The sequence below is a fragment of the Gymnodraco acuticeps genome, unplaced genomic scaffold, assembly GCF_902827175.1.
Source record: "Gymnodraco acuticeps unplaced genomic scaffold, fGymAcu1.1, whole genome shotgun sequence".
Classification (NCBI taxonomy): domain Eukaryota; kingdom Metazoa; phylum Chordata; class Actinopteri; order Perciformes; family Bathydraconidae; genus Gymnodraco; species Gymnodraco acuticeps.
The window spans coordinates 1,236-28,548 of NW_022990531.1; the positions used below are offsets into that span (position 1 = coordinate 1,236).

The 27,313-nt window shown below is 41.6% G+C and overlaps 1 protein-coding gene and 1 long non-coding RNA gene across 5 annotated transcripts in view; one reads left to right on the forward strand and one right to left on the reverse strand.

Moving 5' to 3' along the window:
- Window positions 1–265: 265 nt before the first annotated feature.
- Window positions 266–27,313, forward strand: part of LOC117553381 (protein shisa-8) — a 154,499-nt gene continuing 127,451 nt past the window's right edge. The window contains exons 1-3 of one of the 4 annotated variants that reach the window (XM_034227278.1): window positions 266–982; window positions 1,133–2,127; window positions 2,490–3,118. In XM_034227278.1, the coding sequence (XP_034083169.1) occupies window positions 2,553–3,118 (566 nt within the window). In that variant the 5' untranslated portion in view covers window positions 266–982; window positions 1,133–2,127; window positions 2,490–2,552. Of the gene's footprint in view, window positions 2,128–2,489; window positions 3,119–27,313 lie in introns of all 4 variants that reach the window. The other 3 variants (XM_034227281.1, XM_034227279.1, XM_034227280.1) reach the window with 3 other exon arrangements.
- LOC117553382 lies at window positions 12,082–13,395 on the reverse strand. The gene is made up of 3 exons (XR_004570145.1): window positions 13,364–13,395; window positions 13,168–13,246; window positions 12,082–12,714 (listed from the first exon to the last, which is right to left on the reverse strand). It is a non-coding gene; the product is annotated as an uncharacterized LOC117553382 (long non-coding RNA).

Sequence of the window (27,313 nt, forward strand, 5' to 3'; positions counted from 1 at the left end):
CACACAAACGAGGGAAGAAGGGGGAAAGGGAAAGGATGGAGTTTTACAGAAAGAAGAGGGACAAAACTGCGAGAAGAGAGAAGTGACACATAATGAGGGAGAGTCAGCAAGCGCTCATTTACGCACAAAAGCGTGTGTGTGTGACAGAGAGAGAGCAAAAGGGAGGGGGGGAGTGAGCGAGAGAGGGAGGAGTGAGTTGCGGAGGGAGGAGTGAGAGAGAGAATGTGTGTGTGTGCGAGACATTGTCATCCAGTCCTGACAGAGAACAGCAGCAGCAGCGCGAGCATCACCGGCCGGCGGGATCCAGACGCACTGAGCGAGGAATACACACTGATGATGAAGAAGCAACAAAGGGAGAGGATGGAATAAGAAAGAGAAAAAGCATTTTATTGCTTCTCTTCCTACTTCTGTTTGGAGCATCCCACAAGCAGAGCACCAGTGAAAACACATACATATGATATATATATAAAATTCCTATACATATATATCAAATTATGCCTGTTTTCAAAGAAGCTGCCGGACAAGGACTGAATTGACAGAACAAATCCATTGCATGACAAACAGGGAGATAATATGCAGGATTTGACTTAAAACTGTTGAATATTAGATTTATTTTTTTATCTTTTTCGCTCAAAGGGGAAAAAGACAAACCAATACATTGATGCAAATGGAACATTTGGAAAAACTGAGTTGTTGAAGAACAAAGATCTTCTGCTGCAGGCAGTCCTATATTTCCAAGTGGGCTTCTTTTGAAAACAGGATATTTTTTTCTGATCTGCCCTCATTGCCACACGGCCGTTTGGCTGTCGCATCTCCACTTGCCTCTCGTGCGTATGGGCTGGGGAGCTTTATTCCGCCGAGGCTTGCACAAGTGCGACACTGAAAGTGCAGAGGGCAGTCCACGGGCTCTCTGACCCCACGCTGATATTTCCTCAGCGACGACAAAAGCCCACACAGCTCGGGTTGAGAGAAAAAGGGTGAGGTAAGTTGCGGGGAGGGGGGGAAAGAAAGAAGCAGAAAATATTTTAAAAAGAGCATTTAGGGAGATCAAAATGTAAACACAGAGAAACTGAGTCTAAAGAAGAACAAGGGAAAAAAACCCACTTATTTTACATATTTACATATTTTACAGGGACGTGGATGCAGCAACGCTAAGACATTAAGATCAGAGATTCAGCGTCCCAACATCAGCCCCCTTCCCCTCCCACCTCTCTCTTTCTCCTCCTCTCCCCTTAGTCTTAGCACTTGTAGGGCAGGCTGGTGTCCTGGGTCTGTCAGATCCACAGAGAGGAGGGGTTCCTCTGGAGCAGCAACAGGAGTCGAGGACAAGAAGCCATTGGACTCATTGTGTGTCGCTTAGACAGCACTGTCACCAGGGGGGTTTGAGCTGCTGTGAATGTGTGTGTGAGAGAGTGTGTGTTTGTGTGCATGAGAGACAACACGCCTCAGGTGCGATAGCTTTTGGACCCTAGGATTTCAGCTTGACGAGACCCCGGAGTTATGTTTTAAAGAATATTGCAGAGCTGTTGTTACCTGTTGGCTGGAAATAGGAAGGACATATACCCTACGTGATCTTTCCAAAACAAAAGATCAACTTTCAATCTCACTCCAAAAGACTGGATCTACACATCTCAAGGAGGGGGTTCACCACAGTGGAGCAAGGCGGCAGAGGAAGAAGATGCCCACCACCAAAATAAAAAAGCTTCTTTTGAACAGAGACGTTGAGAGTAGGAGGAAGACAGATGTGAGATAAGCTCTGAGAGGGAAAATTGGAGGAGACACACAACAACACTCCACTCGAGCTTTTCCAGGACATCTGAACTGATTTGAGATTTGTTATCCACTCAGGAATAGGAGTCTGTCTCCAGAGTGCAAATCCTTTCATGTGGGAGCCTGTGACTATCTCTGAGTTTAAGAGGAATCTTCCTTCTTTTTCTGCTAACAGTTTTCCACTTTTCACGGATTATTCTTCCACTCAGAAGGGGGGCTTATTGCAGGATGTGCCAGAGGCAAGTTCATTCGTAGGTAACACGCCCTCTTAAACTAGATTCCCTCCAAGCCAAACCGGATTAGGATTTGTCTACAACCGCCTCTGCTGTCTGCTGACGACATATGGCTTTGTGAAAGGTGACAGTTCCTGCATTTTTGAATATTCATGTGCTTCGATAAACACACACCCACACACATAACGTAAGCTGCCAGGGACTGTGGTGATGAGTCTGTGCATTTGAGTGTCTGCTCACAAGGGACACATTCACTCCTGTTGAGATGGGAGATTGATTTCTTGCACTCACTTGTTCCTCTGCCCCTCGACGACAATTTCCCCTTCTGTAACAGTAATAACTCCCACAACGCTAAATGAAGGCTCTTTCTTTTTCTTCCAGGCATGCATGGTTAACCCCAATGTATTCATTAGACCTGTTATCTCAGAGATTCATTGACTAAAGGATATCTAACTTTCTATTTCTTTGTTGTTTTTTTAAACCTAGGAGCTTTACTATCATTACAAATTACACATCAGACCTACCAGAAGACACTGGCATAGATCCAAGATGGCGCCCTCCGTGCATCCGCTCTTGATAAGCCTTTCCCTGGCCATTCTCCTGGGACTGACCTCTTTCGGGGGACTGAACTCTTGGCCCTCAGGTCAAGTTTTGGCGCAGGTTCCTACGAACAACCAGACGACAGAGCCCTCTATGATACCTGAGGCCGCGCTGGCAACGCCGACACCGGAAGCAGAGGACAAAACGCTTCCGTCGAACGGTGGCCGTTGCTGGGGTTACTATGACGTCATGGGCCAGTGGGACCCGCCCTTCAACTGTAACGTTGGTGTCTACCTGTCCTGTTGCGGCTCCTGCTTCTACCGCTTCTGCTGCCAGTTCAAAATCCACAGTTTGGACCAGACTGCCTGTTCCAACTATGACACGCCGGTCTGGGCGAACACCGGGAAGCCGTCAGAACCCGTCACCGAGGTCCGAGAGGAGCCGGACAGAGATCAGACCCACATGATCGTTTATATTATTTGTGGAGTGGTGGCCATCATGGTGTTGGTCGGGATTTTCACCAAACTCGGGCTGGAGAAGAGTCAAGGAGGACAGACCGACATGACCAACTCCAGGTATGAAGTGAGAACGGCGGATTGATGGTTGGGTGATGGATGATGTTGGCCAATGATGATAATGGTTTCGCTAACGACATCATCCATTTGATGTTGATATATTTAATTACATCGGATTATCTTGACTGGGAGAAATAGTCCCTGTTGCCTAGGAGTCATTCAATTGAAGAACATACTGTAAGAAGCTTTCTGTAGTTTATACATTTATTCTTTACGATACATTTTTTCGTACTTTTTCTAGATTTGTTTGCAAGAATTGATGTAACAAAGATAGAAAAACAATGGTTCTTAAATAAAAAGGCCACCTCCCAAGCTCTAATGAAGCTTAGCCAAACTTGGGAGGCTAGCAACCTGCAGACACATTTCATGTCAACTTTCGTGTAGGGCACATTTGCAATCTGTTATTACAGGCTAATTTACATAGACCCTCCATTAAAGTACGACAACAAATAAGTGGGAGCCCCACATTTTCAAAGTGTTCCTGGGATTTGTTACCATTATGTACTTGGTAAATTAAAATTGCATTCCTTTGTACTGCTCATTACTGGAAACAGTAATTGCCCAAATGATATTTGTTACTGAATAATGCATTACTGCCCCAACCAATACAGAAAAACTAAACAAATCTGCTCTGCTTCTCCGCTGCAGCACACAGTGTTTATACATGCACACATGTACCTGTGTGAAAGCCTGGCTGTGGTGTCGGCCTGCGTGTTTCTGCTGATGTGTGAGAAGGTCACCGGCTGGGCTGTGAGTCAAGCGCCTGAATCACAGCGAGGCGATAATTTGTGAGACTTTTGCATGCAACCACGAGGGAGCAATGGACATAGTGATGGAGGAGAGGGGGGGAACCTGATGGAGGTCAGGTGGTGGGACGGAGATCCCGAAGGACAGATGCCGGGTGATAGTAATGGAGGAGTTTGGGGGGGATTACAGTGCGGTTGTGTTGTGTTGTCTCCCGCATTGATAGGTGATTGATTACTGTGACACAACTATGACTGTGGCAAAGCGCGGCCTCCAGTGAACAACGAGAAGAGAGGCGTTTTTTTTGGGAGGGTGGAATATTGAGCTGATCCGACTGGAATGCAGCCAACGGCTAATTCTAGTACCCAGAATAGGGGTGTGTATTTTAGTTTGTGTGAGGGAGGGGGGGAAAGGGAGAGGAAGATGAGGGGGATGGTGTGTGTATGTTTGTGTGTCATGCCACGGGGTTACTTTAAAATCCTGTCATTACCTGATCTCCTCCACCTCCCAGGGGGGTATGAGAGGTGGAGGATGATGGCGGTGGACATCAGGACTGGTTAGTGTTACACTGCAATGAGCCAACCATAACACAATGAAAGCTGGCACCTCTTCGCACATGTTCTCCCCTGAATCAAACAATTATGCATGAGGCTTTATACTTGAATCAAGGACTTGTTTTGGAGATATTTTCTGAAATGTGGTTGTCTGTCTGTCCTGACCACCTCCAGGTCAGAGTGTCAAAAGATATTCTGCATATGTCTTGAAGTTTCTCCGAAGTGACATCTTGTTTCCTCCGATCAGCAGGACAGATGTTGGCAGGCTGAAGTGTCCCGGAGCAAGACACTGAAACTCTGCTGTCTTGACCGTTCACTTTGACCTTCCTGGTAGAATGTAGTTACTTCTTTCCCCCAATGGAAGTAAATAAGATCCTTTTAAATCAAGTAAATGAGCCAAACTAGAAGGGCACTCGGGCTCCACCAAGGTCGTTTCCATAATATAAAATAATGCCTGTACTGTATGTGCTTTGTTATTTGGATCCGATCCAGAATTTGAATGAGTTTTTGCTCGCCCCATGCTCAAGTACATCCTTCCATCAAGTTCCTGGAAAATTGGTCTATGAGTGTTTTTTTTTCATAACGCTTTTAAAAACATGACATACAAAACTGAAAACACCTTGGTAATGAATGAATGCAAATACATTGTAGAGAGTTATTGGAGCAATCATGTGGAGGACAATTTCAATTGAGCAATCAAAGAAAAATACAAGTCCTTATTTTTATTTCTGTTTGTAAATTAGAAAAGACCTGCCCCAGTGCTTTGATTGAATTCACTGGAAAAAATGCTGCTCCAAAAACGAGTTAAAGATTAATGAAAAGTTGTTTTCACTTGAAATAAGTACAAAAATCTGCCAATAGAACAAGTGAAAATTAGCTTGGTAAGATTTCTTGGAATATAATGGGATATTTATATAAATCAGATCTTGTAATTAGCTAGGAGAACTTATTTTGAACTATATTTTACCAGAATCAGGAAATGCTGTGTTACAATATAAGCCGCACATACTCAAAAGTGTTGTTTTCTGATGTCAATAAATATGTAAAAAAACAAAAATGTACTCAAAATAGGATTATTTGATTTAACAAGATGATACATTGTCTAAAAACAAGAGCCTATATCTCACTGCATTGTTACTTCTGAAGTTAATATGTCTTATAGTAATTGTAAAGACATATTCTGACTAGATATTAGACAAACATACTGGGCAAGATTTCGAATTCTTGTAGTGTTTTTTGATAGAATTGTGACAGTAAAGAGGTCACAACTCTTCTCGAAAAACAACTTCTTTGTCAGAGGCTTGTCAAAAAGGAATTGGTATTGTCTTGGCCAATCACATTCCCAATCTGGCTGAAGGGCAGGGGGGCGCCCAGTAATGGACAATGGTAACACCAACATTGCCCTATAAACTAATGAATTGCATCTACTTACTCTAAAGCAATACCAACATCTAAACAGGTTTTGTATTAGTACACAATTTACATTTCCCCCATCCAAGCCATTAGACAATGGTAATGAAAATAACATCCATTGAATCGGCTGGTAGCAATCGGAACGTTCTCTGTGCGTTTAGAAAAAAACAGTTATCGGATCAAGTGAACTTAAGTGAGAAAGGTTTTTTTTAGTGGCTGATAAATGGATGGAAACTATCTTAAGAGAGGGGACAATCTGTCCTTTATTTAGTCTATGCTCCTCAGGTCATATTTCTGTCATTTATTCCTATCATAATTGTCTTTTTTTTTTAAATCTAAATTGTTTCAGCACTGTCTTCTGGTGTTTGGGGCTACACAGATATCTTGGAGGCAGCACTTTGCACACACTCTGTGATAGGCACACAAAGAAGCAGTTGAAAAGGTGCCATATTAAAAAACAAAACGATGTACCCTTATCTCAAGCTTTATGACAAACAGAAAAGGAGATAGTGTGAAAAACAATGCAAAAAAGATTAGAAATTCGGTGAGGTCTTTATGTTTTAAAGAGTAATATAACCTCCAAATTGCTAAATGAATTGCCTAAACTATAAATGAACAAGTAACTGAATTAAGTTTGGGACCACAATTATAAAAATGTCTTGGATACAGCCTGATTTTGCCTGAGAGAGACAAACACACAGCCAGTTTCTCCGTAGCCTGGAGGAGCCCTGGTGAAATTGTTTATCGTATTCTAAAATTCATTCTCAACCTGCATACATTTGACTGCAATGGGTGTGTGTGTGTCCACATGTGTGTGTCAGTGTTTCCACATGTGTGTGTGGGTGTGTCTGTGTGTGCACTGAAGGAATACAGCCAGCCACAAAGCTGTTAAGGTGGTAATGCGCTGAAACCCCGGGTCAGGCAATCACAACAGCCAGCACACACACACACACACACACACACACACACACACACACACACACACACACACACACACACACACACACACACACACACACACACACACACACACACACACACACACACACACACACACACACACACACACACACCTCTCATGACTACGCTGCCCCCCCCCCATTGTGTCCCATCAGTAGCCCTGCTTCTCACCTCCCAAGTGACTGTTTTTGTTTTGCTCTCAGTCTGTCGGCTGCTGCGTCTGTTGTGGGGAATTGAATATGCCATATTAAGTTTTTTTTTTTTTTTTTTAAAGTAACGACAGCTCAGCTCATCGCATTCTAGCGTTAGTAGGGATGCAGAGGGAGGAAAATGGTAGTCGACAAACACCATGGCCTTTCAATGACTCGTAAACATGTTAATATAGAGTCGACCATGAATGACTCCTGAACCTGGATATGAGTCAGCTTTTTCCCTTGTGGTTAAAACAAGGTTTTATATGTTGTTCTACGACAATATATGTCGATAATGGCGAATCCATCACACAGCTTTCATGTCAACAAGTGGCAAACAGCTCTGAACAGCGGACCATGAACGCCGCCACTATTTAAATGGCCGCTGTAACACTTTGGTGTTGGCCAACACATATTGGCACACTTTTATCATCTAACATTTATATGGCGTTACTCAAATATACCAGTGTTAACAGGTTAAACATCAAACAAGCACATGAAACAGGTAACATTTAAAATCCCCAGATTTACAGATACATGTTTCTTACTATATCTGACAATTTGTTGTGGGATAAAAGGTACGAAATGTATTGGAAATATTCCATCCATCCATCCATCTTCTCCCGCTTATCCGTGGTCGGGTCGCGGGGGTAGCAGTTCCAGCAGAGAGCCCCAAACTTTCCTTTCCCCGGTCACATCAACCAGCTCTGACTGGGGGATCCCAAGGTGCTCCCAGGCCAGCGAAGAGATATAATCCCTCCACCTGGTCCTAGGTCTACCCCTTGGTCTCTTCCCAGCTGGACGTGCCTGGAACACCTCCCTAGGGAGGCGCCCAGGTGGCATCCTAACTAGGTGCCCGAACCACCTCAACTGGCTCCTTTCGACGCGAAGGAGGAGCGGCTCAACTCCGAGTCCCTCCCTGATGACCGAACTTCTCACCTTATCCCTAAGGGAGACACCAGCCACCCTGCGGAGAAAACCCATCTCGGCCGCTTGTATCCGCGATCTCGTTCTTTCGGTCATGACCCATCCTTCATGACCATAGGTGAGGGTAGGAACGAAAATGGCCCGGTAGACAGAGAGCTTTGCCTTCTGGCTCAGCTCCCTTTTCGTCACAACGATGCGGTAAAGCGACTGCAGTAAAGCGACTGCAGTACCGCTCCCGCTGCTCCGATTCTCCGGCCCATCTCACGCTCCATTGTTCCCTCACTCGGGAACAAGACCCCGAGATACTTGAACTCCTTCACTTGGGGTAAGGACTCATTCCCTACTTGGAGTGGACAGTCCATCGGTTTCCTGCTGAGAACCATGGCCTCAGATTTGGAGGTGCTGATCCTCATCCCAGCCGCTTCACACTCGGTTGCGAAGATGGAAATAATCTAATACCAAAACATGTGTTGGTCTACTCTTCATTCTCAGTGCCAGTAAAACATATGGTTCAACAACATGTATTTATTAAGATTTGAACCATTACATTACCAATTGATTGCAATGGTGTAGAATCACGTTTTGGGATGAACAGCTCTTAATAATACCAAACTGCAAAAACAAGAAATCAGTGATATTAATTTAACTTCATATGTCCTGCTATTTAAGTTCCCTAAATGTGTACTTAAGTACAGTGCTATGGTAAATATACTTCCACCATGGCTGTCTCTCATTAATGCAGACTAAATAAATGAATCCAACACAAAGATACATGTTGAGGATTTTAGGGATGATCTCATCACTAATCCAGTACAGTATGTAACACTGTCTTTATGTTGTGTAATGACAAATGCTGAATAAGTAGAATGACTAATAACAAGTACTGTGTTTGTAACCTTTATCAAAGACCTTATTAACACCACCATCATAGTATCACAGCGAGAACGGCGAGGTATTACTCAGCTCAAGTGTGTTTTTGTTTGGTGGAACAAGGGACCACTTCATACGCAAGTTGTAGACACACACACACACACACACACGCACACACAGTTTAATAATACTGCGCCACTTAGCCTAAGTTATTCCACTGAAGAGCCATGTGTTCAAGGGCACAGGCGATTGAATGACCCACTGGGGACCAAAACAAGCGTTTCCATTGGCCATTCCCCTGTATTGTGTTTCACCTGCATCGCTTTCTATTTCCTTCACTGTGCAGCCGCAGTGTTGCTCTCCATCATCGCCTCTGACAGGTGTTTAGAGCCCAGAGATAAACCTCGTGCACACGGCTTCGCTTTCCTCAACACTAGCGGGCAAATAAATCTAAAAATGTTGTGGTGAGGCGTGTGCAAGCCAAATTGCGATTTTGTGTCGTGGCATTTGGGGTGCAACAAACCGAGTTTCTCTTTCATTTTTAGATCAAAGGTATTCAGGAAGCATGAGCAAACCATTAATTAAAACATCAAATAGGAAATGACTGATTAAACAATTCTGTGCAAAGAAAGTCGTCGTCGATGTTAAAAACAGGTCTTCAGGCTTCGATGCTGATGCCACCTCTCTTGTTGGAGCGTTTGATATTCTCACCTTGCATTAAAAGAAGCTTGTGTTTTTTTTCGGAAAGCAGTGAGGCTTGTTAAGCTCATGTCTTCCTCCTCCATGCTTAATCACGACCCGGAATAAACTGCTGCAGCACACTTTATATGGAAAGCACGCCTACAAATATTATAACATTTTAACAGCTGATATATAGTTGAGTCTCAACAATGCAACTGTTTTGCTTTGTCTTTAGAAGTTTAACACAATATCTCTAGAGTAAAGATGACAATTCATGACCATACCAACACATGCTCACAATATTTTAGCATGGATTGAATACGTAATTCAATACATGAATATTAGCAGTTTCAATATAAAATGTAGAAAAAGTTGTCTTTTACAAAAGGTTTTTAGCAATACTCATCAGAACTTAGTTGTCAGAACAGATATTGAAAGAAATAACAACCCCTTAGCAGTAAATATTTAACAGATATAATTAATATTGTATAATATGATGACATACATCTTTTGTAACCCTCCAGAAAGGTCAAATTTCATGTAGGAAGTGTCGGAATATAACAAAATACATTTACTCAACTACTAAGTAAGTAGCAAGTAAAATTAGGAGGTACTTTTCATTAAATGTCACTTTATATGAATACCCTCTATATATGTATTTATGCACCATTCATCTGCTAGCTACTTTGCAGATAAAGATTTTGCATACAAAACGCATGATTATCTTACGATGTGATGAATATTTATAAATTAAATTACCCAACAGTGTTAATTATTTGTTATAGAAATCAAAATTCCCTAGAGGTGATGCTAAGTTTTACCTTCGTCTCCTTATGAATGCAAGACTGTTGCTACTTTGTTACAACTTGGTGTTTTTACATTGAAGTATACTTGAACTTCGTAATACTTCTTCCACTGCTGGATGTGCTGGATTGTTTTAGACAGAGGTGTGTCTTTTTACATGCGTGTCCCAGAGGAGGTGTAGCAGTTTGATTGTAACTCCGCACCACGCCTCAGTGCAGCAGCTCAGAGACGGATTGCTGCAGCGCTGAAGTTCCTCCAACTGTTGCTGCAGTGGCTTCAACTCCTTCTGCCTCCACCTCACACTAAACCCTGGGCAAATGTTCCAATCCTCCCTCTTTCTCTCCTTCCTCCAGTCTCCCCATTTCACAAAGTGTATCCAATTATCTCTCCTCCTGCTTCTTCTACTCCCTCTTCTCCTTTCTCCTATTTTCTTATGAGAAAAACATGTTGCAGACATCCGGCAGATGGTCAGATTTAAACGGAAAATTACACCAGGTTTTGCATATTCTGCATCATTTTAAAGCAAATAAATTAAAGCAGAGAGAAGTACTTTAAAATGAGTGAATGCAGGGCAAGTGTGTTTAGATGACAACATTTGAAAGCAAGGCAATTTGAAGACACAAAGGCATTGAGAAAAGACATAAAAAAACATAATCAAAATATAATTTATGCAATTAATCTTAAGTGTTGTACGGCTCTCATTGGGCGCATTGCATTTCAAAGACTGGATAATAAAACAATTAAAGATATTGACGGTGAAAGTGAAAGTCAGTTTTACCCCATGCTATGCATAATGATAAGTCTTAGGCCTGCCATTATCCTTTCAATTTTTTTCAATGCTAAAATGCTATTGAGAAATATGCAGATTTTATTGATTTATTTATACATTTTTGCTAAAAAGTCCTAACACAGGTCGCTGAATTCAAAGGGAAAATCCTGCAAAGAGGAACTTCTGCCATAGTGAAACATTTCTCAGCACAGAATAAAGTATTTCAGTATTTTTTTTTTACCCACCAAAACAGGGTTTCCCACACATAGACTTTATATTAACGTCCGCCAAAGTATATAGCGCGACCCATTTAGGTTTAATCTTTTTTTATCTGTCCGCGTGCGCGATGCCATCTGCGATCGATTACCCTCGTGTACCTGTTCGCTCTGCTATCACGTGAAGGGTCTGCTTTATGCGCTCCGCAGTCACTCCGCAGCGAGGCTCCGGCGAACAGTTCATGAGCGTGCTCCACTAGCACCCCCCCCCCCCCCCCCTTCTCGGCTACCAAAAGTACATTTCAGATCTGTGGGAAACACTGCAAAAGCAAAACAGAGTCTTTAACCCTCCCAACATATTCCCTTTCTTCCCAGCTATTTACATGAAACATCAAAAATGCAAAAGCCCATCTGTCAGTTTCCTCCTCTCTGCTTCGATTTTAATTTACTTGTCGTAGCATCCTATTCGTCATCCTACATCTTCTGTATGAGATATTTATATCACATCACAGCCCACACACCCAAATGACCAGATATTTTCCATATGACGCGCAACTAAAACACCATATGTCTCTTTCTGTTTGAAAAGAAGACCAAATATAAGCTAATACGTGTGATTACTCCATAATGATAGGTTTATTTCTCTCTGTGGGCCGCTAACAAGGATCCCTGTCACTTTTGACTTTGTAATTTGAAGACACTGTAGGAGTGGGAGGCTCCATTGTTAGTGTGTGGATATTGTAAGATTCTGCCCTGAGGTAGAATTAGCTGAAAAGAGTCCAGGAAGCTTATTTACAAGTTAACAGCGTTTAATAAAACAATGGTACAACACATTTGCAAAAGGTTAGCCGGGCCGAGCTTGCTCCATCCAGTCGCAGGGGATGAGAAAGAGACCGACTTCGTGTCACATATTTATCATCTGTAGTCTTCTCCCATTGGCTTAGTGTCGACGGGGGCGGGTCCAAGGCACGTCCTGTCGTTTTCTGATGTTAGATTTACAATCTTCTAATATAATATCTGTTGGTCATTTAAACATTCCCTAATAATAGTATTGCAGCGTCAATAAGTGAGAGTTGAAGACAGTGTGTTTAGTATGCAACACAACGTATCATTCCCCCTATATTCACAATATACCATTAGCTACATGCTAATGGCTAAAAACAATGATTAACGTGAAACCGGAGGTCGACATGCGGTTTCAGAATAAAACTGTATATTCATTTAAAGTTCCGGCACAATATTGATTTTATTTCTTACAATATATTCCCATCCAACAGTGTTTTGCTAACTCCTCAGAACTGGAGGCTACGTGTGTGTGCGTGTGTTTGTGTGTTACATTGTGAGCCTCCCCTGTGTGTTTAGTCGCCATGGAGTTTGGGAACAGGCCGTCCAACATGGGCTGTGTTTTCACTCCAATGGTCCTGGTAATGGTCTCGTCCGTGTGGATTGACGCTGGCTCCAAGTCGCCCTGACAGAAAATCAACTGCTTACATGTCGCTGTTTGCTGAAGCGCACGTAGTAGCAAGCATTATCACTCGCTGTGTGCTGGAGCTGGTCGTCTCTCTTTCTCCTCTATCTCCACACGGACACATCCATCTATCCGTCTATCTCATTTCTATTCATTGCCATCCCACCGTTCTTAGATATCGTGCATTTCTTCATTTCTTTGCAATTTGCCCTCCAACCCTCCTGCTTCCTTCTTATATTTTAATATCTTTCTTTCAAAGGAGGGAGGAATAATGAAAATGTTGAACTCAGGTGGGATTGCTGTTACCCCAAGCAAGTGAGGTATGACATAGCCTACTGTTCAAACAATGCATTTTGAAGAAGATCTCATAACTTTTCGTTTTTTATTGTTTGCTAATTATGACTGTATTTCTAATGGCCTGTACATACAGAAACTAAATGGGTAATTATTTACCAAATTAATCACGTAGACCCTGAAGAAACACACTCCTCAATGTCAGTTTCGGTAGTTTATTGACAAGGATGACGACAGCCTGAAACAGAGCAATGCAGCAAGATAAGCTGACAAAGTACTACATCCATGCATGTCATCACCAACACAACACAAATATATACAACGACACACCAAACAATAGTGGAAACAATCCTACATGAATGAGTGGATGAACGTCTCAACTCGAGGTGGAGTGAAGGAACAATGTTCGAACTAAAATGGCCGCTCGGCACTACCGGGTCAGAGCACGGCATATCCGGTCAGCGACAGCAGTGAGACGCTGCCTTCTAGTGGCCGGCGATAAACTCTTCAGACCCTTATAAGGAAATACAAGTCTTAAAAAAGGTGAATTACTATCTCATTATCTAATATCTTAAGAGGGTATAATGCCATTGGTCCCAAGAAGACCATCATGCATAATAAAGTTGTCCATTGTACGCAGAACCAGACATTGGGATGGAAATGGCTCCCTTGACAAAAATAAGAGATTTTTTCATTGGATTTTTGAATAATTCAGCATGTAAGATCTTTGGCAAACACACCGTTATGATACTAACACGTGTTGTGCAGCAGGATAATCTCACATAAGAGTGCGTTCATGATGGATGTAAATGCCAGAAGTAAATGCTATAAACAAACTGTCTTAGCTTAGTGCCGCTAAGCTAAGACTTCTAGTGATCTCATTAAGACACTTGGTAGCAACCACAGATATTAAGACACGGAAATGTTTCAGACATTCACGATTGCTGTATTTACTGACGTGTTTTATGTCTTAGAACAAAACATTTAAATCTCGTAAGTTTTGCATCAAGCTGCAATTACTGCTTTTGAAGCACAATTTATCATTTATGTGAGAAAGCCGTTATATCTGATCTTAACGATAACACCTGTATTTTATTTTTTATCACTCTTCTTATCTTCATAACAGCAGATCAAGATGTGTTAATAAGGGAAATGCTGCTATTTGTACAGCAGTGTACACACTCATCTCTAACAGGTTGTTATTAGTAACAGACCTCAATCTGTTTTGTTGCATGTGGGTGTGAGTATAGGTTTGTTTTTCCCTCTCATCTTCTGCCCATCGTGGCTCTCAGTAATCACCTCTTATCTCCAAACACAACCAACAGCAACGCTTTAACGTAGAAACAGATCCTTCCTCTTAGACATTCGTCTTCCTTATCCTTCCATCTCGACCTTTTCTTCATAGTCTCCCCAAAAAATAATTACCTGCTAGCTGGTATCGCCCAAACCCTCGTACATCTTAAGCGTTGTGCAGGGACGGAGATGAAACAATAACGCGGAATCTCCGAGGGGGAACAGGATGACACAGCGAGGAGGAACTCACTTCTTTACTTTGCTCTCTACTTTCATCCCTTGCCATCCTCCCCATTCTGTTTGCTTTTCATATTCGTATGCTTGTGCTTGTTCCATTCCCTGTCGGTCTCTCGTTGTCTTGATCCTTTCTTCTGTCTCGTTGCTCTTTTTTTAAGCCCTATTTCTTTCTTCAAAACTTTTTTTTGGCACGTAAGATGCACATACACTGTGGAGTTATCAGTACCAGAGTTGGAACAAGTACTAAAATCTTAACATGAGAAAAAGTAGCAATACTTTAACGAAAACTTGATCTATTCGTTGGTTTAATTTTTACATTAGCTTATAATCTGATTCTGTAAAGTAACAAGTAACTCAAGATGTCAAATGAATGTAGTGGAGTAAAAACTACAATACTGGCTTTAAGTTAGGGCTATGCAATTTTTTTTATCTCAATTACGATTTTGGCTTGAGACGATTACGAAAACAACGTAATAGAAACAAAACGATTTTTTATTTAAATTTTTTTTTTTTGTTTTTCAGTTGAATTATACTTAAATTTCAGGGTAATCAACTGTTAAAAACATACTGTTCAACATTTTTTTTTCAATGAATTAATGTTTTCAAAGTAAATGGATAATCGTTTTTAATAATCGTGATATCAATTATTGACCAAAAAAATTGTGATTATGGTTTTTGCCATAATCGCAGAGCCCTAATTTAAGTTCTAATTTTCTAATAATTAAATAAACATGTATTCTCATCAATTATCATTCATCACTGTCCCATTTCTTTACGGTAGGCCTTTAAAAATGCATTGGCTGACCTTAAAAAACACTTAAACACACAGATATTTACCTACACACACACATATATCCACCTACACACACACATATATTCACCTACAATAGCACACACAAACTTGTTGTTGCAGAGTATAATGCCTATATTTGTTGAGAGCGATCGCAGCAGGTGTTTCTCACCTTTCAGGTCGAAAATCTGGGTTATTCATCTTCCTTTCATGCCATCTGCAGGAAACAGAGAGGAGACAGAGACAAAGAGTTCTAGAAACCGTTGAACTAGAACGTTTCCATGATTTACCAGCTGTTTTTATCTTCTCAATTACCCAGGTTGTGCCCTTCACTTGATATTAACTTCAGCAAAACGGCTTGATTAAGACCTTAGTGTACGTAACTCAAATAGAAACAGTCAGTGATTTATTTTCGGAGGTGCAAAGTAAATACATTTTTTCAAGGTTTTTTACTTCAATATTTCCATTTTGAGACGGACATTGAATTCTTATCCCACCATAAAGTAATTGCGGCAACTTGAGTTAGTTTCAGATTCAGATTAGCATTGCGAAATATAATCAACAAATTATGATATTATTTTATAAGTAAGGCGGAAATTCACAAGCTACCCTGCAAGGGATATATATGCAACATAGTGTACACATCAATAATCATTATCCAGTACTATAAATATGATTTTGATACTGCCCCTTTTGAGCACTTTTGGTGCTTTTAAGGACGTTCTAACAAGCCAAATAATTTTACTCTGGTGCAGTCCAGTTTGACAGCAGGAAACGCAATAATGGTACGGTCCAAAACAACCAATCCAAGACCAGTTGAGAGCCTTGGTCTTGAAAGTTCTTCAAAGTGAACCCTAGTTCAATGCAATTTCGTCTTCTACTGAAAGAATTAACCAACCTGTTTTTGACAATCCTGAGCCTTTAAATGAGGCATTCGTGCTGAACACTGTCCAGATGTGTTTGGTAGAAACTGCCAGTGTCACCATTGTATATGCGATGTGTTATAGTTTATTTCCGTATTGACACCACCAGCTTCTAGAGGAAGACCAACGCAAATACATTTCTGACCATGCTCCTCATACACGCTCCCCTTTTTCAAATGTTGTCTGCTTTCATTTGAGCACTGTGAAACCATACCAGTCTTAATAGAACCAATTTCACTGTAATGCCGACTAAGCTAACCGACTAGTGTGAAAACATACCAAGTATGATTTGATGCTATTACTTTGGTACATTTTTAAATATAACGCTTCAGCAAAACGGCTTGGTTAAGACCTTAGTACATTTTTTAATATAACTTTTACTTGTAATTTACCTTTTTATACTGTGGTATTGCTACTTCAACTTAAAGGTCCCATCATGGCCATTTCCACTGATCATAATTCCATTGTTGAAGAATAGATTTACATTGTTCAATGTTCTAAAGTCACATTGGTTTCTCTAACAGTATCTCTGTATAGTATGTGTATTCACTCTCTGTCCTAAACGGCTTGTTGGAGCTCCTGCTCCACGGATTGGTCCATTTGGACCTGGGCATGGTTACGTCACCATACTCAGGAAGAAAAAAATGGAAAAGAAAAATCTCCAACGAGGCGTTCTGGGGCAGCATAGACAGGTCTTTGCTGTGTTAGAGTTGTACTCGCTACAGGGTGTACTTTGAAGGTTTGTGACTTTGCAGACCGTGTACATGCAGAAAAAGCTACATAACACACAACGGGAAGGGTAATAACCGGAGAAGCATGTCATGGTACCTTTAAGTTAAGAGTACTTCTTCCACTGCTGCTGGTTAAACCTATTATAACATGGTTTCAGAGAAACACTTGTTTCCATCGTCTCAATTTGTTGTTGCAAATGGACCGAAATCAGTATCCATTATCCTCAGCGGCCCAAAAAAAGCCATGCAGCCAGAAAAAATGAATTAGTGTCTCCCCAAAATTCAGATAAATTTGTTGTTGCAGCCAGAAACACTATTATCGCTGAACTTGGCATTGACCCAGAATGCAGAACTATTCCACTAGGAGCTAATTGAGGGTTGACTCTGTATCTCGGTGTGTGTCATGATTGATGAGCCTGCGCCACTACATCATTTTGCCTGCCGTTAACCCTTAACTCCATCCACTAACGCTTATACATAATCATACAAATATACATGAAGTTACATCCACAGCAGCAACACAAAACTTTGCTTGATATTTGCACTTGTATTATTAATAAATAGAAGTTTTCTGTTGTACAAAAGGCGGCGGTTAGTTCAAATCAGACTGGAAGTGTGGAAGACGTTTCAAGGGAATAATTGCTTTTACAAAATAACAAACATGTATATGATTAACACTCACTTGCCCTCTTTTTTGCTTCCCCTCACAAACATGGAAACATCTTTTTCTTCATGCTTTAGCAAACAGAAATTGCTTTTAAAGGGTTTTGCTTGTCCAGATAATAAGAACAACAGCTCTGCTGGTCCGTCTATTTCTCTACTAAAATTCTCTACTTCTCTATTTTGCATCATAAAAAGGACAGGAGCTATCTTGTCTTCAACCACAACTAGATGTGTCATTCTAAGTATGGTATTAAATCCCACCACTGTCTGCTCTACAGAGTGTACGTCTACTATCCTTGTGCTGAGCAGGATTGTATTTGTTCTTTGCACTCGGGATTAATAACACAGTGCCTGAGCTATAATGAAAATCAATCTGGATTCAGGCCTGCAGTTACAACGCATGATGACACAGTCATAGTACACTAGAGCCACTGGGCTGTCTGTGGAGCCAACAGCAAATATTAAATTCAATATTTTACCTGCATCTTTTAAGTACTTTGGAAGCCTCCTATTATAACTGGAGATATGCCCGGTCTGCTAATACTCCCACTGTCAACTCACTCCAATGTGTGTCTTTGCTTCAGCTGGTCACAATGATGCCAATGCTGCTTCACTTGTGTCCTTTTTTGGGACACAAGTGAATCATCGCAGCAGATATAAGTATGACAAATATTGGCAAGATAACCAGGAGTTTTTTTTAACACGATGGGCTTTTGGAATACAAATATTGCAATATATTAAGGTTAATACATTGAGGTTAAGGGTTCTTTTTATTGATAGTAATTGTACAACACAAGGCTGTGCGACCAAATTAAGTTGTTGTCCCTTTTTGCTTCAAGTAGTAGAAAAACTAAAAAAGTTACCAAGTGAATACAAGTTGAATATTCAATTGACCAAAATGCAGGTTTTAAAGAGGCCCTATTATGCATTTTGGGGTTTTCCCTTTCCTGTAGTGTGTTCTATAGGTTTTTGTGCATGGAAATGTTTTTGGGTCTTTGACTTTAAAGGGGCTCCATAATGCTCATTTTCAGCTTCATGTTTGTATTTTGTTAAAATCCCAAACTTTTTCTCCCCCCCGCCTGAAACGCTTCCATTGGACTCCTTTGTTTACTTCTGTAACATAGTGACATCACTGTGTAACACTCGCGTTTCTGTTGGCTATCCCTCCAACACTTTGTACGTGATAGGCTAAGGGGCGGTGTGGGGGAAACTTCTGTGTAGCAATGCAGGAGGAGGCACTGACTCATGAAGGAGACACGGGGAGAGCTGGAGCTCTGATGTCAAACACTGATGGGTTTATTTAGGAGCCTCGGCCGGAGAATTCACAAAACAAGTCAAAGAGTCAGAGGTTCTGACTTCACGGTAGAGTTGCCACGTCAATTCTGAAGAACTCTACCCCAGACCCATGTATTTAGCTCAGAGAGAATAATCAACATTGTGCATAACAAGATAGAATCATAACACCTCTATCAGCTGACGCCAACAGGCAGGAACAGGGAGACTAACACTGAGAGCACAGCAGCCAAGGCTACAGGTGCCTGTGCTCAGTCAGGACAGTATGAACTGATAAACTGGGTCAAAGTCATGGGCCTTGGAAAATATTTCCCCAACAGGCGGGACATATCTCAGCAGGTGACCAATCCCAACAGAGCAGGCCAGCTAACCAATCAGAGCAGACTGGGCTCTGCTTTCAGACAGAGGGTGAAAAGAGGTGCTGCAGCAGTATGAGACAAAGAAAAAGTTGTTTGAACATTAAAGCATGGAGACATGTCAGAGTAGAGACACAGAATACAAACATGAAGCTGAAAATGAGCATTACGGAGCCCCCAAAAAGACCCCAAAACGTTTGCATCAAGATTGCTCTCAGTGTCATTAGTCTGAATATGAACCGTCCTGCACACACACGCACACTCACATTTGGCTGCAGCGCATCAGTCGATATGTGTTACCTAATTATACCCATGCTGTATCAACGTTTTAAATGTCTGCGTGATGCACACTGACGCTGGACGATAGAGAGAGAGAAAGACATGTTGACATCTTGAGCTGCAGTGAGGACAATATAATGCTGTGAAATGACTGAGACCATGACAGAAAGTGACAGGAGGACTGATATTTCTCATTGATACATGACAGCCTTAATGGTCAAAACTCATCTTATCTGTCTACGCCTCTATCTCATCCATCACCACTTCTTCTTCCCTTTCCCTCTTGTTGCTCCTCTGATATCTTCCTCATAAACCCCTCTGGTTTCTAACCCCACATTACAGAGTCGTTCAGTGATATTAATAACCAGCTTGAACTGTGGAAAGACCCAATGCCTCGAAGTCAATGACCCTATTGTGTCCTTATGGTTTCAAAATATGCAGCGAGTGCTTGTACGCATGTCTGAACGGTGGAATGAAAGACTTTAATCCGCTGTATATGGCTAACTTAACTCATGACCCTTGTGATTAGGGATCATCGTCAGACTTGGTGGCCCTCGGGCTCGGTGGCAGGTTGCTCCGAGGGTTGACAGAGATATTAAAGGCTCTGCGCTGCCTCGGACAAAAGACTTTTAATAGGAAGATGATGTCTGGCATATACTAATATTGAAATAAGAAAGAGAAGGGTATTTCAGATTGGGGGTTGCTATGCTTTTAATACATTTGGGAGCCAGCAAATCTTATTTTGAGGCCAAATGTAACCGTTCTTATGTTTTTATTGATATTTCAATATTTCTATGTCAGAAAAGTTCTAAAACTGGATAATAAATCTACAGACTCTCCTGTAGAGAAATGTTTGTATGGTTAACATCTTATACCACATTTTAAAGAGCTTTGTGCTAAGTGGCCAAAATTCAATTAATGAGGTTTAATGTATTACAACTGGTATCAATTTCATCATTTCCCATGATGCCTATAGGGTTATGGCCCGTCCACACTACAGCTTCGACAGCTTCAAAAACGGTTTCCAACGCGTCTTCCCATTCACTTTAAATGGGGTGACGTCACTTTTCGCCGAACTGCATTGTGGGAAGCAGAGCGGAGCTTTCCTGGCGTGTCAGGCTGCAAAAGTTGAGCAATGTTCAACTTTTGAAGCTTCTGAAGCTTTCGGTGGAAGCGTCAGCCAATCAAATCATATGCCAGTGCAAGCTCTAGCCAATCAAACCGCTGCTTGTGTGTCAGGGGCGGGAGATTCATGTGATTGGTTGTTGGTCGAGCTTCAGACACGCCCAGCTCCAAGCTTTTTTTGAAGCTGTAGTGTGGACGGGCCGTTAGGGTTAGGGGTTAAGGGGTAGGGGTTATTTCTTAGTTATCAACATAGGCATAGGGCTCCTATGCCTATGTTGATAACTAAGAAATAACCGGCAATAATTGCTTCCCTCTTTTAATTTCATTCACTGCAAGTAAAACACAAATGCATTAGCAGTGATTTCACCATTACTCCCCTGAGGAGACTGTGATTGTGGGAATAATGTTGGCAGTGGCTTCACTAAAGAATATCTACTCAATCGTCACAACAGAGCCTTCATTTCCAAACTGTTCAGTGGGGTTTACAGTGACAACAATCACTCTATATAGTTCAGCCACTGCTCGGGGAAACAAAGTCACTCTGTGTGCCTCGTCCTCGGTGAAGTAACAAAAACAATGCTTACTGCTGTCCCCACAACCAATAACAGCACAGCAGTTTAAAGAAAGTGGAGCACGGAGGCACAGTAACACGGTTACATAACGCAAGACAAGGGAAGAGTTGGGGGTTGAAGAAAACAAAAAGCTTCAGAGGGAAATACAGAGCGCAAAGATAAAATACAGAAGTAGAACAGAGAGAGAGTTGGTTTGTAAAAGTGATGGATATGCAACAAGACGTAAAGAGCAAACGATAGCAGGCAAACAAAAAATATTTTTGTATTTATTGTTTGCTGTTTTTTTAACGTGAATACATTTTAAGGTTTGTTAAATTGTGTTGCGGCCTCTGGTTGTGTAGATGTTAGACAGAAAGTGACAACGCTTTATCACTACGATCTCTAAACTGGAAATAATTCAGACTATCGGTTATTTATTTTACGTTAATAAGCATTTAAACATGTTGTGACAGCTGGATTCACGCGATTGACACAAGATGTATATCCATCCATAAAGGAATGCACATCGGGTGACACCTGATAATAAATCTACCTCAAAATGTGTCATCTGAAGCAACAAGCTACTCCATTTGAATTCCAAGTTGTTGTTTTCCTTATTTTTACAAGTAGCAACACCAATCTCTTCAGGTATTCATACGAAAAAGACACTTTATTATACATCTACTTGAGTACACACCCATTAGTATGCAGTGTAGTTGAGCAATTCACCTAAAAGGGCTTCACTCCCACCTGTGGCTAATGAGTTGTCCTTCGTTTGTAGGCCACATGGGTCTCTTTTAAAGTTAATTTAAAGTCTCACATAAATGATCAAATAACAAGGTTAAGATTGAGATTACTTGAGCTAAAGTGGCACCATTTTATGACCCATGTTTTCTTTGGAGAATTTATCTTCGGTCATTTGGAACTGACTGCGGAAATACCATTTTGTATAGACATCTGTCTCTACATACAGTACATGACAAGTAGAATAAGGGACTCATGCTTTCTGTTGAGCCCTCGTGTGTCCTTTGCTTCTGGCTTTCAGTATGACTCTCTTTGAGCCACGTCATCTCTATGAATCTTTCTACTTTCATTTCCTCTTTAATAACCTTCTTCTGTCGCTCCTCCATCCACTCCCTCGTCCACTCCTCCGTCAATCCATCCGTCTCTTCTCCATTTGGTGCTTTTTATCCGTACGAACCACTGTGAAATGTAAAGGGACATTTATATTCCAGCCATGCTTCCTCTCCTCCATACTTTTGTCCACATGAGTGTGATCAATCTTAAGGGCGAGGAGGGTTGCTGTATAAGCTGCATACATATTGTGGCAGAAAGGCAACACTCCAGCTTCCAATTAGAAAACGATGGCAGCGAATGTATGCTTAGACACTGTGAGCAACGGCAACTTGGGATGGCAAGAGTTTAAGAGGCTCTGTTATCATGCAGGTTTTCTCTTTCCTGTAGTGTGATATAGGTTATAGTGCATGTAAATGGTCTTCAAAGGTTAAAATCTACTGCCTGAAACTCCTTTGTTTACTTCTACTGGCTAGCGCTCCAACACATTGTACGTGATGTACGGGCTTCTCTAAGCGGTTGACCAATCACAACATTGCCGGCCAGCTAACCAATCAGAGCAGACTGGGCTCTGGTTTCAGACAGAGGGTGAAAAGAGATGATAACACAACAATCTTCATTGAAACCCGAGAGAAAACGAAATCAAACAAATCAGAAGCATCTTTGTTAAACCTTTCAACAATCACTAACTTTAGTTTGGTCGAATTTATCCCATAATTCACTTTCTAATGCTCTCCTCGAAGCAACCGGACTCCATTGATACAACGTTTATTTTATCCTCACTGATTGTTGCGAAAACACTTGATTTAAACTGTCTGACACAAAGCATTTATGCTGTAGCACCAAGCTACTTTGTTACTGCACAATGCAACATAACAAGCATATCTGACCTGTAAGTGTACACACACACACACTCACACACACACACACACACACACACACACACACACACACACACACACACACACACACACACACACACACACACACACACACACACACACACACCACACTCACACAACCACACACACTCACACACACACACACACACACACACACACACACACACTCACACACACCACACACACGCACACCACCACTCACACTCCACACAACCTCACACACACACACACCACACACACAACCCACACACACACACACACAGATACACACACACACACACACACACACCACACACACATCGCACACACACCACACTCCCACACCACACACACACACACACACACACCACCACACACACACACATCACACCACACTCACCACACACACACACACACACACACACACACACCACCCACACTCACACACCACCACACACACACCACACATACCACACCACACACTCTCACACACCACACCACACTCACACACACACACACACACACACACAACACTCACTCACACACACACACCACACACACACACACACACACACAACACTCACTCACACTCACACTCACACTCACACACACACACACCAGGCTTGGAATTTTGTCATTTTAGGGGCAAGGCCATTTGGCCTTCCCGTTCACATTTTTTTTAAGGGCACAAAGGCCGTTTGGTTAAATTACGCTGGTCAATCAACATGACTGAAAAGTCAACACCAGTCGTTTTACAAATGGTTGATTAGCAATAGTGTTTCTTAAACGTATAAGTTAAGTTCAGCCATAAACCACATAAGTCAGTCATGTATTATATCAAAACCGCTTAGCAAGAAAAATACTAGATTCAAAGGTGACAGCTATCTGCTAGCTTGTAGAATAGTGATGGGAATTCCGGCTCTTCTTGGTGAGCCGGATCATTTGGCTCGGCTCACCAAGAAGAGCCGGCTCTTTCGGCTCCCAAACGGCTCTTCAGTTTACCACATATTATACCTTTTAATTAAATCAAATGTAGCCCTGTTTTGACTAATGATTTATATGTGTACACACATATATCACTTAAATTATTCAATACATCCTTTGTACTGAAGTATTCAAAAGTAAAAATGACATGTTTAATATAAATGATTTGCTGTGGCCAAATGTTTTCATTGCATTTACAGACCTGTGTAACTCTGATACCACCCAATGAATGCATTGACTTGCTTGTCGAACCACGCTACACAAAACAGATAGCAACACCTATAAAAACTATTTAAAAAAAGGGGCTACTGTATCGACATTTTAAAATTATATTTAAAGAAAAGGCCCTGACAAAACAGCAGGGCTCTATTTCAGTAACTATTAGCTATAGAAAAAAAGACAGCAACAGCTGACATCAAATCTTTGCTGAGCCTAAGGATAATCATAAATAAATAACATAGTGAAAATAAATATATTGCAATGCTCAAAACAGCAGCATCCAACCGTCTCTAATCCTTGGAAATTACATGTCACCTGCATGCATGCACGGAGCAGCTGTAGCGCGGAGATCATCATCATCTTTCTGTCTTGTATTACTTAAAGTGGACCTATCATGCTATATTTGAACAATATATTGTAGGGCCATATTTATATAAAGTATATATATGATTCTGTGAGCTGCAGCTGACCATGCCCCCCTGCAGGAGAGGGCAGCGTGCTCTGAGATCAGCTGCTGGGCTGTCAGAAGAGGGGGAGAAAAAGAGATCTCCCTCCTCCGTGTTTTATTCTTATTGAAGTAAGAAGAGAAGTAATGGGGCAGAAACCCTCCTTTTTACGCAGCGGTCCAGACATAGACATCAAACGGCGACACATATTCAGTTGCCAGTTACTTTGGCATTAGGGCAGGGATATCTAGATACTTTCCAAAGTTTGACATAATGAATTGTGCTACTTTTAAAGCAAGCAACGATGTTTTCAAATCTGTAATCAAAAAGCTCCTCAAAAACACTCTCGAAGCAGTTCCTGCCGTTGCTACGTTAGTTAAAACAGTAACAACGGACTATTTTTCTTAGCGGATGCATGTCAATTTAAATACATACAACTAAATAAATCAATAAAATCATTTTCTAAATCCATAAAAGCATTTCAATTAATATTGGGAGTCATGTCGTTAATTTGTTGAGAATGTGGCCATGTAATAAGCGGGATAATGTGCACATTGCATAATGTGCCTTCATGCCGATCTCGATCCCCCCGCAAAAAAACAAAACCGGCTCGTTCGCGGGCGCGAGCCGGCTCCCGTCGTTCACTTAAAAGAGCCGGCTCTTTGAGCCGGCTCGTTCGCGACCGACACATCACTATTGTAGAAGCAACACTAGATGTAGACCCCTTGAAGGGAAGACGTTAGCGCTATCCAAACTAGCTAGCTATCGCTAGTTTTCATGACAGAATGTAACGAGTCGACTTTAAATAGGCTAATACAATGGTAATTACCTATCAATAGTACTTTCTATAAACACTTGCTTACCTGTGCTTGTCTTGCTCCCGCGGCTGAGGTGGAGGCTGTCGGGCCCCTACAGGCATGTCTGACGGAACAATCACAGCAGAGCAATCGCTCTGATCCACAGACACGGGACTATCCTACTGCGCGCACTAGTATGACTTCACTAGCGTTGTTTACACTGGAACTTTTGACAGGGGCACAAAGGCCACTTTGGCCGTGAATTGCATTTTTTTTCACAGGGCATCACGGCCAAAGTGCGGGGCAACGACGGCCATGGCCGTCGTGGCCGTCGTGAAATTCCCACCCTGACACACACACACACACACACACACACACACACACACACACACACACACACACACACACACACACACACACACACACACACACACACACACACACACACACACACACACACACACACACTCACACACAAACACAAACACAAACACACACACTCACTCACACACAAACACAAACACAAACACACACACTCACTCACACAAACACACACTCACACACAAACACAAACACACACCTCACTCACACACAACACACACTCACACACACACACTCACTCACACTCACACACAAACACACACACACCACACACACACTCACACACACTCACACACACTCACACACACACACAGCCTATTCCGCTGATTGAAAGTTGCTCGTGGTAATGTGCCAGGAAATGTTGCAATGCGCCAACAAAAAGAGGCAGAAAGAAGACTGCCAGCAACATGGATGCGAACAACATTGTTTTTAAATCCTTCCAAAAATCAACTCTGAAATGTATATTTTATGAGGAAGGATTTTTTCATTTCTGGCCTCAAGGACACACACAAATTGTGTTTGATGTAAACGTTTGTTTGTTTACAGAAAACTCCACAGGGTGCCTTTTTAATTTGGTGAGCATGTGAATGCATTTTTCTTAATTATAGACCAATCAAGTATTTCTTTGTTACCATATAAATGATAGGTATGGCTACAAAAATACATGTACATAATCAAATATTTACTCTTGTTGATAAAAACTGGTTTTGTATGTTTCTCAACGCATTAATTACGCTTTTTTAACCTTTTTTGGTGCTTTTCTGTAAAACAGCACCCGAACCACCTTAAAAACGTATAGTACATTTATTTAAATATGTATAGTCCCTTGGAACGTATTCAGTCCAATCTCTGCTTATATGTATGCGTAGACCACCTCCTGTGGTTGTGTGTATGTGTACCTTTATCATTATGTGTACAGCAGTTTCTCCCACACATACATCAACATATAATAAACCATTTCCCGCTGTTCACATCCCCTTTGGTTCTGTCTGTGTGACGGCCTCCATCCATCTCCAACCTTCCTCTTTCCTCCTAAGTGATGACTATCCCGCCAGCTTAGCTCATGCTAATATCTCCAGCCATTAGGTGGATTTATGGCCCTGCCTTTCTGCGGGAGGAACCTTTCTAAGACACCAATCAATGCTCCTTCTCCCCACATATATGTCTGCTCGACCCTTTTCCATGTGGGAGGGGTTTGCCAGCAAATCATCATACATGTGTACTCTAGGTTTCCTTAAGTAATAGGTTGTTAAAAGCCATCTGTGTGATGCTGCTAGACTGT